The sequence below is a fragment of the Penicillium longicatenatum genome (assembly GCF_028827895.1).
Source record: "Penicillium longicatenatum strain IBT 33135 chromosome Unknown contig_11_segment0_segment0, whole genome shotgun sequence".
NCBI lineage: Eukaryota > Fungi > Ascomycota > Eurotiomycetes > Eurotiales > Aspergillaceae > Penicillium > Penicillium longicatenatum.
Genome location: NW_026643117.1, coordinates 764,936 through 780,900, shown reverse-complemented (window position 1 = coordinate 780,900; position 15,965 = coordinate 764,936). Strand labels below are relative to the sequence as shown.

Here is a 15,965-nt window from a genome sequence, read left to right as displayed (position 1 = left end):
CAAAGATGACTGCTGGATAGATTTGGGATCTTTTACAAAAACGCCGCACTTGGAAGTCTTGAAATGAATGAGTTATTTGTAATTTTCTCACACGAACCGTGAAGGCGCTTTCCATGTAGACGAACAAGAATTTTAAGGCAAGCTCAAGTATCATGATATGCCTGATCCGCGTGTGACAAAATATTGTGGTTTCCTCTTGACGTCTAGCCTGTATTACATGACCCTCAAGGCCCATCCCACCTTGACCAACGAGATATAGACAGCTATTTATTTCATCTTTCATCGCCCGGAGCAGCCAATTTTCATGACTAAAAATACTCTTCTACCAGGCTGAGCAAGTATGGAGAAACGACAGGAGAGAGTGATGTTGATTATCTGAACTGGATACAAATCTGTGGGCGATAGAGTATTTATACATGGCCATGGACACCTGGCGTAGGAAAACTGGGTCCATAGGCTATCCGCTCGAGTTGAATAGACTCCATCGTACTGCGCCTCTCACGCCTCTCGCGCTCCACAATATCAGCAGTACTGGATGACGGTCTCAATTCTGCATTTGAGCTCTTGACGACGTCCGTTTCGGTTTCTGCCATCAACGCTGTCTGGCACCGGTGGTATGTGGCGTAAATAACGACGGCAAGTCCAACAATCCACCAACTAAACATAATTGGAAGTGCCCGGTAGGACTGGTCCTGACATCCATCACTCCAGATTTGAACAAGCAATTGGTACACCTCATGAGCAGGAAGTGCATAGCCCCATCGGAAAAATCCAGGATTCAGTTCAAATGGGCTGATAGAGCTACCAACATTAAGGATGACCCAGGTAATGATGCAGAAGGGCAAAAATTGCATCGGAATGAAAGCAGTGAGGATGTCGACGACCATGAAGTTGATGTGCATGAAAAGCCAGACTACCATCCAGGTAAGAGCGAACTGATTACCATTCACATCCCATGACTCCTTGAATCCCCAAATGTATCCCGCCATACATAGTGATGAGATGAAGGTATAGACGAGGGACGTAACCATGCGAACGAGCCCATTTGCGGCGTATCCCAGTTTTGTACAAATGTGGAATTGAGAGGAAATTCCATTAAGAGCCATCATAAAGAAAAACTGCTGAATGATTGGCATAACAATTGAGACTGTATTGTAAAGAACTATTGTGCCCTGGGTGGTTTCTTTGATGTTGATCTCGGAGGCTTGAATGGGGTCGAGGAAGGTTTCGCGTATGATAGGATTGGAAAGATTGGCAGAGTCGAGCACTTTTGAGGCGCTGCTAGCGTAATAGGTTGAGCGAGATGCCTGAACCAAAACCAATAAATTTGAATATATCTCGCTTTGAGAAAAAGCAGGATATCGCGCCCCATTCCATACATAGGTTAAGGCGGTATTCAAGGAGGCAGTGCCATTTGTGAAGGTGGCGTCGAGGCTAGACGATGCGTTCTTAGTGGTATAGATAGCACCCCAGTAATCTCCACTGCATACAGCCCCCCGGACATCATCGGGTGTGGAATATTGACCTGTGGGCTTCGTATACAAAGTTGGGAACTCGTTGCCCTTCATTGCCTGGTAAGCATCTGTCACAGCTTGACCGACAACCCCGCCATCGTAATCGACAAATAGCATTTTCAAGTTGTGAACACGAGTGGAGTCTTGGAACTGCGTTGCGTACAAGTAGCACATGTTCGCCAGGAAAAGGATTTGTAGGAGGACGGTACTCCCTGCAACAGCGCTGAGGAAGCCAGTTTGTATTTCCTTCCATGCGCCTCTGCCAGAGGTTTTTGGTAGCATTTTTGACACAGTGTAGATATAAGAGAAAATGTTGCCTGGTAGGTGATAAAGAAGAATGAGTCAAAATTCGAGATATGTGGGTAACCAAAGTTGGAATTGAAAGAGGCGTACAAAGCTGCGGAAGTTGGGCCCTCAATATATAAGATTCTAACAATTTAAGGTTCTTCGAAACACTGGAGATTGTGCAGGCTCAGGGGTATTATTCTCTAGGCTCGGAGCCTTGGAATCAGGCAGCTGTACACTGAAAATTTCTTCATTATTCTTCATTATTCTTCATTATTTTCATGAATATCGTTTCTCTCAAACTCACCCGCTTTAAGATTCGATGGTTCTAATTCCCCGCTTACTCAGCGGAGAGATGTGGATCACCCGAGGTCTTTCGGTAGGTGGCTATCCCGATCCCTGAATCCGTAATTCCGTGGACAACACGCGTGATCCATTATTGAAGACCGTCGTTGGCTCTGGTTAACCATTCATGGCTACTCAAAAATGCAAGGCGCCTCTGACCCCTTCTAGAAGTTTTCACCAATGTGGAATCTTCAAGCATATGGCCGCTTTGATCATCTCAATGCATGCTCTCGTTCTAGGAAAATACCTCAACCTTCGAAAATTTCTTCGATCGATTGTTTTTTTCTGACTCTAGTAACTAACCCATGTTTTCCCCACTCATTATATGGGGCTTGATTGACGCCAGATTCGAAACTTAATAGGTTCTCTAAGCAGTCTAGGCCTTTCTCAAATTAGCTAATGTGGCGTTCTAATTGAGTGATTATAGAACGGGTTTGAGGTAGTCCTACCTCAGGAAACAATAGGTTTCTCAGGTTAACCCTGCCATAGCCACAGCATTCTCCATTCTATTAATAATTTTCTTATCTATCCCGCCCAGTCTCAATGTTCGGTGCAAGTAGAGCGGTGCCCGAAACAGTTCAGACACACATACATATTAATTCGGAGCTTCAATACTTGACTTGACAACTTCCTCTTAGCTGGTACAGCTCAAGATGCCACTGACCAAACCTATGAATCATGAGTATCTACTGGCGCGGACCCCGCTGTCGGTTGCTTCACCCCAACGAGAGGAAATTTGTCATTCGAATCCAGGAGAGCAGAACTAGGCTTCATCCTTGCTGGGCCATCTTGCAAAAGGCCATGGCTCTGGAATGCTGCCTTATATAGGGCCAAAGTCTCCTCCAAATCCCACTAGACTTGCTTGTACCTTGAATTCTCCCGCCGCAGCCGACCCACTACCATATCGATTGTTCAATCCCAATATTGCAATCACCCCACAGAATACAACTGTGATGATTAGTCCCAAGATTGAAAAGTTCTGGTATCCTGGACCTCTGGGCACGAGTTGGGAATGGCACTGAGAGCGTAGGAGGCTAACGGTAGGTGCGGTGTGGTGCCATCCTGTAGAGGGGAGATTCTTTGGCGTCGTGGCCCATTCGAGGACCGCGGTTTGCTCTTTGGCGAGAGATGTTGCGAATCAGGTCGATACTTCTATTTGCCATTGATTTGCGGGAACATGAGTTTGTATATTTTGGTAAGTCATCATTGCAGCTATAGTAGAAAGACAGGCCTTTAGCGTCCAGTTGAGCCTTGTGTGACTAGGTCGCTGCCTTAACTTACCATTCAGGGCCGCGCCTCCTCGGCCATCCACGTTGGAATACATACTCCTGTCAACCGGCCAATTGAGGAATCGTGAGGTGGTAGCAGTCTGTTCGGAGTTGAAACCTAGCTGTTTGATTTTGGTTGTGTAGGCCTGGTTGGCCGCGCTCAAGAGACCACTCGGTGTGGTGCATCCGGAGTCACCCGGCATGTTCGGATTGCATACCTGGTATTGGTCTACGCAGCCCAAAAGGCTTATCTCATAGCTTTTAAGCCACAAAGTGACGTTAATATTGGTTCCTGGTATCGTAGTATTGGTTTCGACCTCTGCCTGAGCCGTGATCGAAGGATTGTCACTACGCTCAACATACGATATGTCGTTTTGGCTCAGCATCATCAGAGTGATATCAGAATCAGTTTGATTCAAAACTGAATCTGGTTGCCATGGGATGCCCTCAGCATGCAGAGCGCCTCTGGGATCGGCGCTAGCGGACATGGCGCTACAATTTTTAGTTTGAATTCGTCTTTCATTCTGTGGCTCCCATCACTCACCTCAACAAGTACCCTACTCCAGACCAGTTTGGAACTGGGGTGTAAATAAATGTGTAGTTAAGCCTCATGTTACTTTGAGGCCCGGAATTGACAAAGATCAACACCTCTTGCGTGTCGTTCACTACCGTAGTCAAGCTAGACCGATGATGTATTGGCGCGCAGGTAGAGACTCGTCGGAACTTGATTATTTTCTGGGGCGGCGCGTTGATTCCAAAGTCTAGGCGTGAGTCCAAGTGGCCAGTATCCATTTGAAATGCAGATGGATCATTGTAGGCGCATAGGTTGTCTCCGAAAGGGCAAGATGCGTTCGAATTTGTAGAAAAATACAAGTTTGGGCGGACAAATGTACCACAGCTTAGCCCTTCTGGGTTTTTTTGGTAGCATTCACGGACGTATGTGGCCGCATCGTAAGTATCCAAAAGAATTTTCGTGTTTAAAGGATTCAATGCCTCGGAAAGTGTGTCAACCTTGAATCCTCCACAGTCCGAACTGACGATCAGAGTAAAGTCGCTTGTCCTGCTTGGAAATATAGCTTGTGCAAAGACTCAAGACACCAAAAATAAGGAGAATGAGGATGGGTAATATTGCAAAAGGGATGGACCGCCAGAAGCGCTTTGGCGTGTCCTTATTAGTGGATGGAAGCTTCAGAAACGCCCAGGCTGCGGTTATCGCAGCTTTATTGCGGAAAATGAGCTGACGGAAGGTCTGGAGGGCATCCTTTATTTCCCCATCTGGTGTTGTGTTTGATTGATGGATTGAGAAGGCGACAATACTCCAGAACAATCCGCCGGCAGAGGTCGCGAGGAGAGCTAAGAAGGAAATCAAAATTCCAGCATTTAGTTGCGACAATGTCAATGTTGCTCCACAAATCTGACCCTGAGACCAGTCAGTCCAGACGCCTATGTAAATATGAGTACCATTAGACATCGCGACTGGTTCCTAAGACAAGTTCCTCTGTGAGCTCCTCCAAGCAGAGCTCCCTGTCATGTTTAAATATTCTCCTTTTGTGGACTAGACTTTGGATGTTCTCCCTATAATCAAGGATAATGCCGTTTTCACGGATGGAAGTACAGGCAGCGGCGACCTGCAGCCCATCACCAATCACGGGCCGTAAGTCTCATCGTCCAAATATACAGATCAGAGTGAAACACCATAAGCCTGACCCCAGCTTGGCGATGGAAAAAAGCAATAGCCAAGTATTCCATCCTGAATGATTTATCATAAACCAGGGACTTGGCACACGTATGCCACGCCCCAATCAATGTCACAGGAGGCTCGTCGGGAGTTCCCAGTGGCTACTGCATATAGGGTCGATCTAGTGCGGCTGACGGACAGGTGGTGGATGGAGCCATCTAGGCAGGAATAGTACCGAGATAATCAGGGTTCACGTTGGATGCATCGATTGTTTTCCAGACCCCAATACCTAAGCCCAGTGGGTCGCTTACGATAACCTTGTCTGACCAGCATCAACTCCCTCTATCTCTTATCTCTCAGTGTAGCCTCATGGGGCCTAAAAAGGTTTCTGCAGACACCCGTATTTCAACCATCGTTGCATCAGCTTCGTCTAGACGAACCGATCACCGTGACCCTATACCCGAGTTGGCATGTAATCCACGAGCCAATCGGCTACGCGAACAAAGTCGACAGCCTGGGAGGAGAAAATATTTTCTGACAACGATGTCCTAATAATAACCACATAGTGAAGAGGGAAACACTCGCAGCGCAATTGGTGCCCAGTGCGCCGGTCGACTCAGCAGCACAAAACCACAACACCAACCGGTGCAGATTTCACAAGAAATCGGGGCAACCACGGGTGAAACTCAGATGGGAGAGGCGCAGGAATGCGTTATATATAACTCTTTATCTAGAGCTAGGCAAATGAGCCCGTGCAATACAGGGTCGGAATTCTGATCTAGAGGGTGTACAATTGATGTAGGCCATTCCTCTATGACTTTACCCGAGCCGAGTACTGTATGTACAATTTACTGCTAGCCTGCAGTTCTTTGACAGCTTAGCTGTATTTGAACGCCCCTCAAAATTCCTTAAACCTTTTTAAAACTTGATATGTTCGTAGAAGAAGAGCTCTAAACTATCGCGTTCTCACTTCTCTCGCCCAGTTCCCAAATTCTCAAGTTCTATCTACAAAGTACGCACTTGATTAAATGAAAACAACTGTGGGAACAAAAAAGAACATACAACAGTTAGGATTCGCATGTGGTCACCCACCATACTACTAACTAACCGGCGTGTGGCTTAAATGCGGCCAGTAGTTCGGTGGGTGTCGCTAGGGTGAGAAGTGGGTGAGAGCCGCTTTAGCGTCGCGCGACCAGGGGTGAGAAGGGTGAGTGCGCAATAGTTAGGGTGAGAAGCAGGCAATGAGGGGGTGATTTCTCACCCCGTCAGGCGATGGCCGCATTGACCCTCTTAGCTGAGCAAAAGGAGAAGATCATTGGGCCACGATCTCCTTCGTGAAACAGCAAGCATCTTGGCATCTGCACAGCCTTTGATGGAATGGGGTCTGATTGGGGACCAAATAGAATGATTTTCGAATTTATTACCATTTCGTGCCCGTTTCCCCCGGCGGCCTAAGCTTTCCTAACATAATCAATTGGTTAACCTTTTCAAGCTCGAGCTAGGCCCTTCTTTCTTTTTAAGGGGCCAAACTTCGGGTCGGAATTTAAAAAGCCGTCCTGCGATTTTAAAGCCGTCCTGCGTCTCGCCTAGTGTACATCATTAAATCGACAAAATGCATCAGCATGAGCTACCCTTTGAAATCGTCCTTTGGTTTTTTGAATTACTCGATAATATTGATGATGTCTTGCATTTGGCCCGTTGCTGCAGATACTTCTATACAGTCTTCAACTCTACTAATGTACGCTTGAAGATCTTCAGATCAATCATTGTACGAACGCATTAATTATAATACCATTGGCGATGCGCTAACTACTCATTAGCTACACGCGCCACAGCATCAAATGGATCTACAGCTTCACCAGGCAATTCGTTATCATGAACGATTCTCGGCAGAATTTTACAGAACACCAAATATCCCGAGAAATTACAAGCGTCGTAACTGGCACATTGACAATCTAGAACCGCTAGAGCAAGACATGAACTTACCTGCGGAGGTTGTTTGGGATATCGTGTGCCGATGGCATCTCATGCGTTTCCTTTTCGATTGTTACTGTGATGAGACCATATCTACATTCTTTATGAGCTCTACGCTTTTATCCGGTATCGCGGAGGATCCAGAGTTCGACATAGAGATTGATCCCCAGGAATTTGATTTACCAAGTTTGCAAAACCTGGCTGCTTGCGTACGTGGGTCAACTCCAGATCGAGAAAAAGTCCCGTATCCACGCTTCTATAAAGCATTAACGACACATTGGCTATCTATAGAGAGCCTATGGCAGGTCAAGACCCAGGTTTGGCCAGATGGTGAAAAATTCGAAGATGCTTTTAACTCAGCTCGAGAGAAATGCATAAACAACCCACAGAGGCCTCTGCAAGACAAGATTGACATCGTGGAGATTGTTGATTTTGTGTGGTGCTTTCTTGGAAGTAAAGCCTTTCCAGCTTCTAGCATTGACTCTTGGTTTGAAGAAGACATAAACGATTATTTTGGTCTTCAATGGGAAACTGAATTCGAAATCTGGAGTATCATCACACACCGCATTTTTCAGCTCCTCCGACCTCCCCATATCATCGAGCTAATCCATTCATCGCTGAACCCACTATCAAATTTCAATAGGCCAGCCTTCCTGCGCAGCCTAGGGTTTTTTGATAGTTGGGATGGATTTATTTTGAATTCTGAAGACCCCGATGTTGAGACAGACTTTCCTATAAACATGGTAGACGACGATGTTAAAAGTTCGTTAATGATGAACGAAGAGGCGAGTGAAATGTGGCAATGGTATAGAGTTGATATATGGCCCTCGAAAATGAGAGGGAAAGTCTTTCTAATGTCGGCTGAGGAGGTTTTAGTTGAACTCTCGCGTTCGGCGGAAGTATTTACACTACACCAAAAAAACCGGCTGCTGATGAGCAGCTATAGGGGTAGCCAGGGGGCTATTGTATAGAGCAGCCATTCACTTACTTCAATGGAATCATGAAATTTTGTTCTAGTTATCAATCAGTTAGTCGTTGCACTGCCCTACTTGATTTGACTTGGTAGAGAAGCACCGTGCTGATTGAACAGTGACTAGCCTTGGTATGGTCTATTGTCCTGGGGTGAACATGATCCCTTTAGATGGTCTTTCCCCCCAATTCCTGGACTTAAATCCTTCCCTATTATCTGGTGTGGAAGATGCGGTTTAGAGCCCCTGGAGCTTTCCATTAACTCAATACCAACAATAGCTCATAATTGGTGAGAGCAGGTTGGACGCCGACGGAACAATAGTGATGCCGATGCCGACGGCCATGTCGGAAGGTTGCTGGCTTCGGCTGCTATTGTCACAACATTAGCTGAAACCCCCTTCATAGACTTATCATTCTATGATGCGACATGATGCGACAATACGAAAAGATAAATCATGGGTTAGTGAGATGATTCTATAGCGATATATTGGTTTAAGCTTCGACATCTGACTAAACGCGCCTTCGGATATTGGTTATTCCATTGCCGGAACTAAGGTCGGGCATTAAACCACCCCACCTCCCTTTACCCCGCCGCTGTGGGCTCTTCGTTATACTTCACACACTCAACTATCGCGTCTATGGTCATTATTCGCACTAAACCAACTTGACTGCAGGTAACAGCCCACCTTATCGGCTTTGTAGATGGTTAAGGCTGACAGCTTGTTCTTCCCTCCAGCGTTTCCTAAGCCACGCCCAGTTAGTTATGCCGACCAATATCAAAGCTGATGCCTTGCCCGCACTTGAGAGACTAGCAGCATGGGTCCGGAGCGCCGATATGAAGGAGTATAATAGAGAAAAGAATCTTTTGGAATGTGTGGACGAGGCTCGTGAAATAGAAGCCCGACCTTTAATGGAGCAGCTGGGATATGCCACAAGGGTAGAAGGCCAAGTCACTGTCAAGAAATTAATACTGAAGCGTTGCTAACTTAATCAGGGCCATGGCGCTTTGCTGTTGCGGATATGCGGTAAGGCTTCGATTGAGAAACATGATGATGGTCGAACGTTATTATTCTTCCCTCTGTCCGGAGACGTCCAAGTCGCCGGTGAAGTCCTCGAACCAGGAACCTATACTAAGATCACAAAGACTCTGGACCTTGACGCACAATTAGATTGTCTGATTGTCATTCTACCCTAATTTGCATCGCAGGAAATTGGGCTTCTTGAAAATGTTTTCTTTTCGAATCTATGCATTGTATAATTTCTGTACCTGTATCCTGCTCACTCAATCTAAATGCATAGATGACTTGATACATTTGAACTGGGACACCCCCTCAAGGCTAATGAATTTCACCAATCGCAAAGTCAGTTCCGGTCGGACCAAGGGATGACGAGGTGTTAGCGAGCGGAGAACTGGAAAATGGACTGAACACCGCATTGCTAGCTAACGGGTTGAAGCGTGTCCTCTCCTGGTCTGTCTCCCTTGCGATGTTATCAAGCTGAGAGTTGTCGAGCTGGGAGTTATAGAGCTGGATGTTGTCGAGCTGGGAGTTATAGAGCTGGATGTTGTCGAGTTGGGAGTTATCGAGCTGAATGTTGTCGAGCTGGATGTTGTCAAGCTGGGAGTCTGAAAAGGGATTGAACAACGCGTTGCTTGCTAACGGGTTGAAGCGTGTCCTCTCCTGGTCTGTCTCCCTTGCGATGTTATCAAGCTGGATGTTATCAAGCTGGATGTTATCAAGCTGGATGTTATCAAGCTGGATGTTGTCAAGCTGGAGACTGTCGAGCTGGAGATTGTTGAGCTGGATGTTGTCGAGTTGAATGTTGTCAAGCTGGGAATCTGGAAAGGGATTGAACAACGCGTTGCTTGCTAACGGGTTGAAGCGTGTCCTCTCCTGGTCTGTCTCCCTTGCGATGTTATCAAGCTGTGAGTTGTTGAGTTGGTCGAGCTGGATGTTGTTAAGCTGGGAGTCTAGAAAGGGATTGAACAACGCATTACTTGTTAACGGGTTGAAGCGTGTCCTCTCTTGGTCGGTCTGTTCCGCAATACTATCGAGCTGTGGGCCGTAAAATGTTCCCTCAAGTTGAACATAAGTGTCTCTGCCATTCTGGATGCCGCTTAAATCTCTTAGAATTTCAATGGGCGGCACTGGGCCCCATTCTGCTGGATTTGAATGGTTATACTCAGACTGTGCAATGCTCGTCCGGTCATGTGTATTTTCTTTATCTGCCACTGAAGCGTGGGTTGTTCTCCTCTCATTAGATAATGGTTTTCCAGCCATAGTGTCTAAAATACCTCTGCGCGGACTACTATGGCAGCCTTGAGTTATTGATTCGGGTGACGGTTGGCCAGATGAAATACAATTCTCAAGTATTGGAGCTATTTCGAGCCATGACGTACAAAAGTTAGCCCAGTCTTTCGAAAATTAGGGTTGGTATATTATTACATTTAGAGGCATGACGCCTGTCCGGCACGAATGGAGTTTTCTTTCGTCTTTTATTTTGTCTCGATGGAGCGTGAGACTTGGACGAAGTTTTGCGTACTGGCGGAGTATAGTGCGCGATGACGAAATCGTTATTGGCTAGGGTCTGGTCGTGGGATAAGGTACTATGCCGTAATTTTTCAAGTAGCGCGAGATCACAGCCAAGATGGTTGCAGATCGTCTCTAACCTAATAAGCGATATATCAGCGGGAATTCACGAAGCATAGAGAGTAACTTGACTTACGAAACCGTTTTTTGAAGCACTATCTCTACAAGAAGAGGAATGGGAGCAACCACCGATGCTTTGGGAGACACTTTAAGATACTCTCTTATGTTGCGACTCCTAGATAGACTTTGTTCCACTCCTTCACGGAGTTCTTCTGGCTGAAACGAGCAGCCAGAGAACCGGAGGTAGCAATCAAGACTATAGCCGACTTGGAACGTTAGTGACGTCTAATCATTAGAAATTGGTCTCGTACCAAGCAAAGGGATATCCCAGCTCCGCAACTCCCATTCGGTGCTTGACAAAGAAGAAATGGCTTGGTTGATCCATTTGGCACCACGACCCAGTGCTTGAAGCCGGTCTTTGGAAGCGTTGGATTCAAAAATTCGTCTCATGACTTTGTATACGTCCTCTTGAAAGCCAACATGGGTGGTTTCCAAAGCGACTACACATGCGGAACAGAGTACAAGCCTTCGAAAGCATGCATTATTACGCTCTGTGTTTTCCAATGATTCTAATGACGAGATGTGACCTGAGAGCAAAATTTCTATGGGCGTAGGCGTGTGTGAGGACTGGGAAGTATGCGTGGATGTAGGCGTGGGTGAAGGCGTGGGAGAAGGCGTGAGTGAAGGCGTGAGTGAATCCGTGGATGTAGGCGTGGTCGCCGCAGACGATGAGACCGTTGGTAGCTTCGCGGGAATCATTGGCAAATCCAATGTGAACCCACATATATCCCGCCAGTGGGTGTCACTTCTCCCTGAGTACCATTTTTTCCAATGTTTAGATATCGGTAGTTCGCTCACGGAGGCTATAAAATTCTTCAAGCGCAAAGTTTCATGCATTCTGTATTTGCTGGGCTCATTTCGGTGCTTTTGCGATTCGACATGAGGATTCCATAGAATAAAATCAACATTACCATCTCTGGTGCCTTGATCACTTCGACTTGACTCCCCTTCTCGATTCCCGCTCGCTGCCGCTGTTGACCGAGCGTCAGAGGCATTCCCCAAACGGTCGCTCAATGTCGTAGCTAGTCCTGTCGCAGGGATCAAGGATTGATCGTCTCCCGAGGCCAGTCTGTCTTGTGGCTCTGTGCTAAGATTCGTCTCGGCACCAGTGTTGTTTCCACATTTCTCACAAAATGGACATGTGTTGATCGTGTCTGGCTGTTCTTTGTCGCGGGATGCTCGCTGTAGTGATTGGGGGAGTTTTCGCTCCAACTCCAAAACCCGTGACTCAAGATGCTTGATATAAGCAGTATCATCTCCACGAAAAGAATATCGACGCTCAAATGTCATGATGTTTATATTCAGGAAAATAACCAAAGGCTGCGAATTGTAATGGTGCTGGAGCCTAATTGAGGATTGAATGTTGATCCGGCTACAGATAGAGCGTGCGGGGGAGTAAGGGGCGACTTGGAACGGCCCGTGCAATGCACCTGGGGGTTGATTGGCAATCTAGCCCCTTGTCAAGTACGAAGTACCTACTATAGGGTACCCACGAATAAACCAGAAAGTCATACCTATAACAAGGATAGTCGCCCACCTTCTTATTGTCTCTTTTGACCACCCCTGAATCCACCGCTCTTCTACTAGGAACATTGCTTTCGTCATTTTTATCCCTTACTCAAAGCTCGCCCATTCGATTCTTTCGATCGACATGTTCATCGGTTTAAAATATTCTATGCTTTCACAAACCTCACCTACTTTGTCTCACTAAAACGATAGTGCATATAAACGAAAGTCCTACTTTCATCTTCGGTGCTTCATTCTAGTCGGCGAGGTGCCTGCTGCTTTCACCTGGCGCTCATTGGTCCTGCTATTCTTCCTGATTATATAGCGCTAAACTGCTTTTGCAAACGCTCATTGCACGGATCCATTTTCGGGCAAGATCGGCGGTCCATCGATTAGGAAACACAAGACATGAAAGGATGACCAATAGAATTCGAGTTGCTAGCGCCGCCATTCATTATCACATGTCTTTTAACCGTCCTGAAAAATGATTGGCGAGATTGAAATTGCGTGGGCCAAGGCATTGGCCACTTACCAGATGTATAGGAAGTGCAGATAAATACCTACAGCCACTAAAAGACCTAGTTCCTTTTCGACTTATAATCATCTATAGCCTATTCTGTATGAGTGGTATCTAGCGCATCGCCCTCCTCGGCCTTTTACTGACAGCCTCAATAGATAATCTAAATTAAGCCTCCAGGTGGCAAGTTTCCTAGTGTGGGAATTAATCCCTGTCCCTGAATAGAGGAAGGGGGGTCATGGGACGTAGAAGAGGGCAAACAAAAAACCGGTCCGTGCGATATACTAAATAGTCTACTGATTGAGGCACTGTCAACCTATTTATTGATTCGCCGTAGAATTCTTCCTAAGTTACTAGTACTTTCAGCGTGTGGTGCTCACTTCCTCTTGGTTCGCTTCATTTAGCGTTGATACATAATAAAGGGAAGTATCTGATGTGAGCACGTTGAATAGATAAGTTTGTTAAATTATGTTTTACGCTAAGAAAAGCGCTTTGCATATACTAAAATGTGCTAGAGCTCCACAGCGGAATATAAATATTACACTACATCCTTTGAAATATCCAGTCAGCCAGCTTCTAACGCTTATCCTACCATTTTTTGTAAGGCTTTCTTTTCCTCTGCCTATGAATCGGCTATACTGAACCTAAAAGCATTTGAAAATGTGCACCGAGTACCATATCACCAAAATAGTAGGTGGGAAGAATGAGGTGGAGACGAAGATCGTCGAATGCACTAAAAAGCCCGCATCGGGAAAAATCGCGGAATGCCCCAACTACAAATTCGTTGCATCGGGATCTAGTCGACAAAAGAAGACCCCTTTGCCAGACTGGGCCAAGTGATAAGAATCTACCTTGATAGGTATTTGCTATCATATTGTTCCATCTTGAATTTTCAAATGACTTATACGGGATATTTAGGTTTATGATTGATTTATTCTATGTTCTGCGATGTGAAGTTCTCCAATCGGATTTATTGATCATTGTCTTTCTTTCCGAAGGTTCACGCAGCATGGCCAGTTAATAACAAAAAAGGGGATATAATGAAATCATGTGATGCGTCACGTGTGTGATCAAGGACCCCTTGTTCGCCACCGAGCTTTCTACCTACTTTTCTCTAAACGTCTGATTCAACTGGCTGTTTGCTGTATCTTTTATCAATATGAGATTTTTTTGGAATTGGAAAGAATGGAATTGGTTTTGGCGTCTCCCTTTCGGGCTTTTAAAGCACATAGCATGCCTACGGCGGCGTATTTTTTCTATATGCCCCTCAACGGGAGGCCAGGGAGCAATTCAGAATGATGAAGAGCGTGCACCTGTAAGTCGAAGAGGTCACAATATTTGACGCCACTGACTTCAATCGGCAGCTCAATCAGCCATCTTCGGCCGACCATATTAGCAGCTTGGGCAAATCGCAGCTTTTGATTATCGGGATATCTGCTGAAGTCCATCTCCTGGGTGGAAAGATTATCAGAAAGCTACCTCGTAGTGATGAAGATATACAATCGATCATCCGCGAAGCTATGATATATGAAGCTATTGGCCCTCATGCACGCATTGCCGAATGTATGTCTATGGGTAGCCACGGTCAGCATGTCGACATCAAGTATTACCCTCATGGTGACCTTGCTGCTTATAACCAGCGCAATTCCATCACCTCTGAGCTTCAGTCGAAGTGGTTCCAACAGATAATTGAGGCTATTGTTGTTATACACTCTTTGGACATCATCCATTCCGATTTGGCATTACGGCAATTTTTCGTTGACGATAATCTCGACCTACGGTTGGGGGATTTCAATTTTGCACAATGCCCTAGGCATCCAGCGCTTGGTTATGAAAAAGCATCGCATTGTTTGCCTCGGGATTACGACCTGCCGAATACGGAAATCTCTGATATCTTTGCTATGGGGTCAACTCTCTATGAGTTAGTCACTGGTAAAGCACCATACAGCGAGTTGAACGTGCTTGAATCAAATGACCCCGGTGCTATCAAAGCACATATTAAACGACAGCACGAGGTGGTTGACTTTGAGATAGAAAGGCGATATAGAAACCATGAGTATCCAGATGTCACCAAGATCCCGCATGGTGATATAATACTAGGCTGCTGGCGAGGAGATTTTGTTACAGCAAAACAAGCGCTGGAAAGCTTTCTGAATCCTGTGAAAATAGAAAACCGCTAAACCTTAACTCTAATTCCATCATATTGTCTTCGGCTGCTTTCATGAACAAAGAGGGGTTAAAGGATATGGAGTATCAAAGAAGCCGGGTCTTGTGCTATAGGCATATACGTTTTGAAAGATTTGACTATTATGCACTCCTTCAATCTTGCTCTGTGGTAGGAAAGTCTGTGCAGCTTTCATTACACCTTATCCTCACTCTTTGCTCTCTACATTGACTAATCCTAAACTACGTCTTATACTACCCCCAAAACACTTTGTATAGATGATTAAAAGCCCGGGCTCCTACCGGTATCAATGGCATAACTATGCTTCTATTTCCGAAATATAATGTTCAATATGAAACGGAATATGTTATCACATGATTTCACATTCAGGATGCAAAGATTGTTATATATTACCTTGATTCCCAATACTTTGAATTTCACCAAGCAAGCGAACCATTGAGTTTCAATACCTAAGCCGTGCAACGATGGACGAAATTGACACTATATTGCGCCATCGAGCCTTTCGATACCCACAAGAAATATCTACAATCGATGTGAACAAAAGTCCGAAGTATATACAGCTTCCTGGGCTCCCCAATCTTGACAACACCAAATATCTTGCGGGCTCTATGTTTTTCAAGGAGGATAAAACCCGAGGAAGTGCACGTGGAAGTTACGATGCAAATATGGATTATTCCTTGCTTCATACTGCCAGACGACAATTTGAAGAACAATTCGGTTACACTCCCTCAACATTCGCGCCACGATGCATCTTCTCTCTCGACAAAAGTAGCGAGAAAGGGAGGTCAATTTTAGTGATATCTTTTACATTTATCATTGTCGATGAACCCCCATCCGAACTCCAAAAGCCGCAGCATGTTTTTTGGGAAACAGAACAGCAAATCGAGGATGATACATATCGTTGTAATGATATGGAAATCTCCGGATTTACCCAACTCTACACATTTCGCGCTAGTATCAAAATCTGGAACCAAGCTCGGAATAGGCCCTGTATCATGTACCATCAATTACTTGGG

At 45.6% G+C, this 15,965-nt stretch overlaps 7 protein-coding genes across 7 annotated transcripts; 2 read left to right on the top strand and 5 right to left on the bottom strand.

Moving 5' to 3' along the window:
* Window positions 1–410: 410 nt before the first annotated feature.
* N7484_000282 (SNG1 family protein) lies at window positions 411–1,796 on the bottom strand (the record flags this gene model as incomplete). Its single annotated transcript, XM_057110703.1, has 1 exon — window positions 411–1,796. One exon carries the CDS (start codon window positions 1,794–1,796, stop codon window positions 411–413), a length of 1,386 nt encoding a protein of 461 aa, XP_056977929.1.
* Window positions 1,797–3,178: 1,382 nt separating this feature from the next.
* On the bottom strand, window positions 3,179–4,204 carry N7484_000281 (uncharacterized protein; the record flags this gene model as incomplete). The annotated part of the gene is made up of 3 exons (XM_057110702.1): window positions 3,179–3,375; window positions 3,426–3,904; window positions 3,957–4,204. The coding sequence occupies 3 exons, from the start codon at window positions 4,202–4,204 to the stop codon at window positions 3,179–3,181; spliced, it is 924 nt and encodes a 307-aa protein (XP_056977928.1).
* A 214-nt stretch (window positions 4,205–4,418) lies between these two features.
* N7484_000280 (uncharacterized protein) lies at window positions 4,419–4,883 on the bottom strand (the record flags this gene model as incomplete). The annotated part of the gene is made up of 1 exon (XM_057110701.1): window positions 4,419–4,883. The coding sequence occupies one exon, from the start codon at window positions 4,881–4,883 to the stop codon at window positions 4,419–4,421; it is 465 nt and encodes a 154-aa protein (XP_056977927.1).
* A 3,913-nt stretch (window positions 4,884–8,796) lies between these two features.
* On the top strand, window positions 8,797–9,228 carry N7484_000279 (uncharacterized protein; the record flags this gene model as incomplete). The annotated part of the gene is made up of 2 exons (XM_057110700.1): window positions 8,797–8,970; window positions 9,028–9,228. The coding sequence occupies 2 exons, from the start codon at window positions 8,797–8,799 to the stop codon at window positions 9,226–9,228; spliced, it is 375 nt and encodes a 124-aa protein (XP_056977926.1).
* A 142-nt stretch (window positions 9,229–9,370) lies between these two features.
* On the bottom strand, window positions 9,371–10,312 carry N7484_000278 (uncharacterized protein; the record flags this gene model as incomplete). The annotated part of the gene is made up of 1 exon (XM_057110699.1): window positions 9,371–10,312. The coding sequence occupies one exon, from the start codon at window positions 10,310–10,312 to the stop codon at window positions 9,371–9,373; it is 942 nt and encodes a 313-aa protein (XP_056977925.1).
* A 530-nt stretch (window positions 10,313–10,842) lies between these two features.
* Window positions 10,843–12,031, bottom strand: N7484_000277 (uncharacterized protein; the record flags this gene model as incomplete). Its single annotated transcript, XM_057110698.1, has 2 exons — window positions 10,843–10,937; window positions 10,993–12,031. The coding sequence occupies 2 exons, from the start codon at window positions 12,029–12,031 to the stop codon at window positions 10,843–10,845; spliced, it is 1,134 nt and encodes a 377-aa protein (XP_056977924.1).
* Window positions 12,032–14,059: 2,028 nt separating this feature from the next.
* On the top strand, window positions 14,060–14,944 carry N7484_000276 (uncharacterized protein; the record flags this gene model as incomplete). Its single annotated transcript, XM_057110697.1, has 2 exons — window positions 14,060–14,071; window positions 14,129–14,944. The coding sequence occupies 2 exons, from the start codon at window positions 14,060–14,062 to the stop codon at window positions 14,942–14,944; spliced, it is 828 nt and encodes a 275-aa protein (XP_056977923.1).
* Between the last annotated feature and the right edge of the window lie 1,021 nt (window positions 14,945–15,965).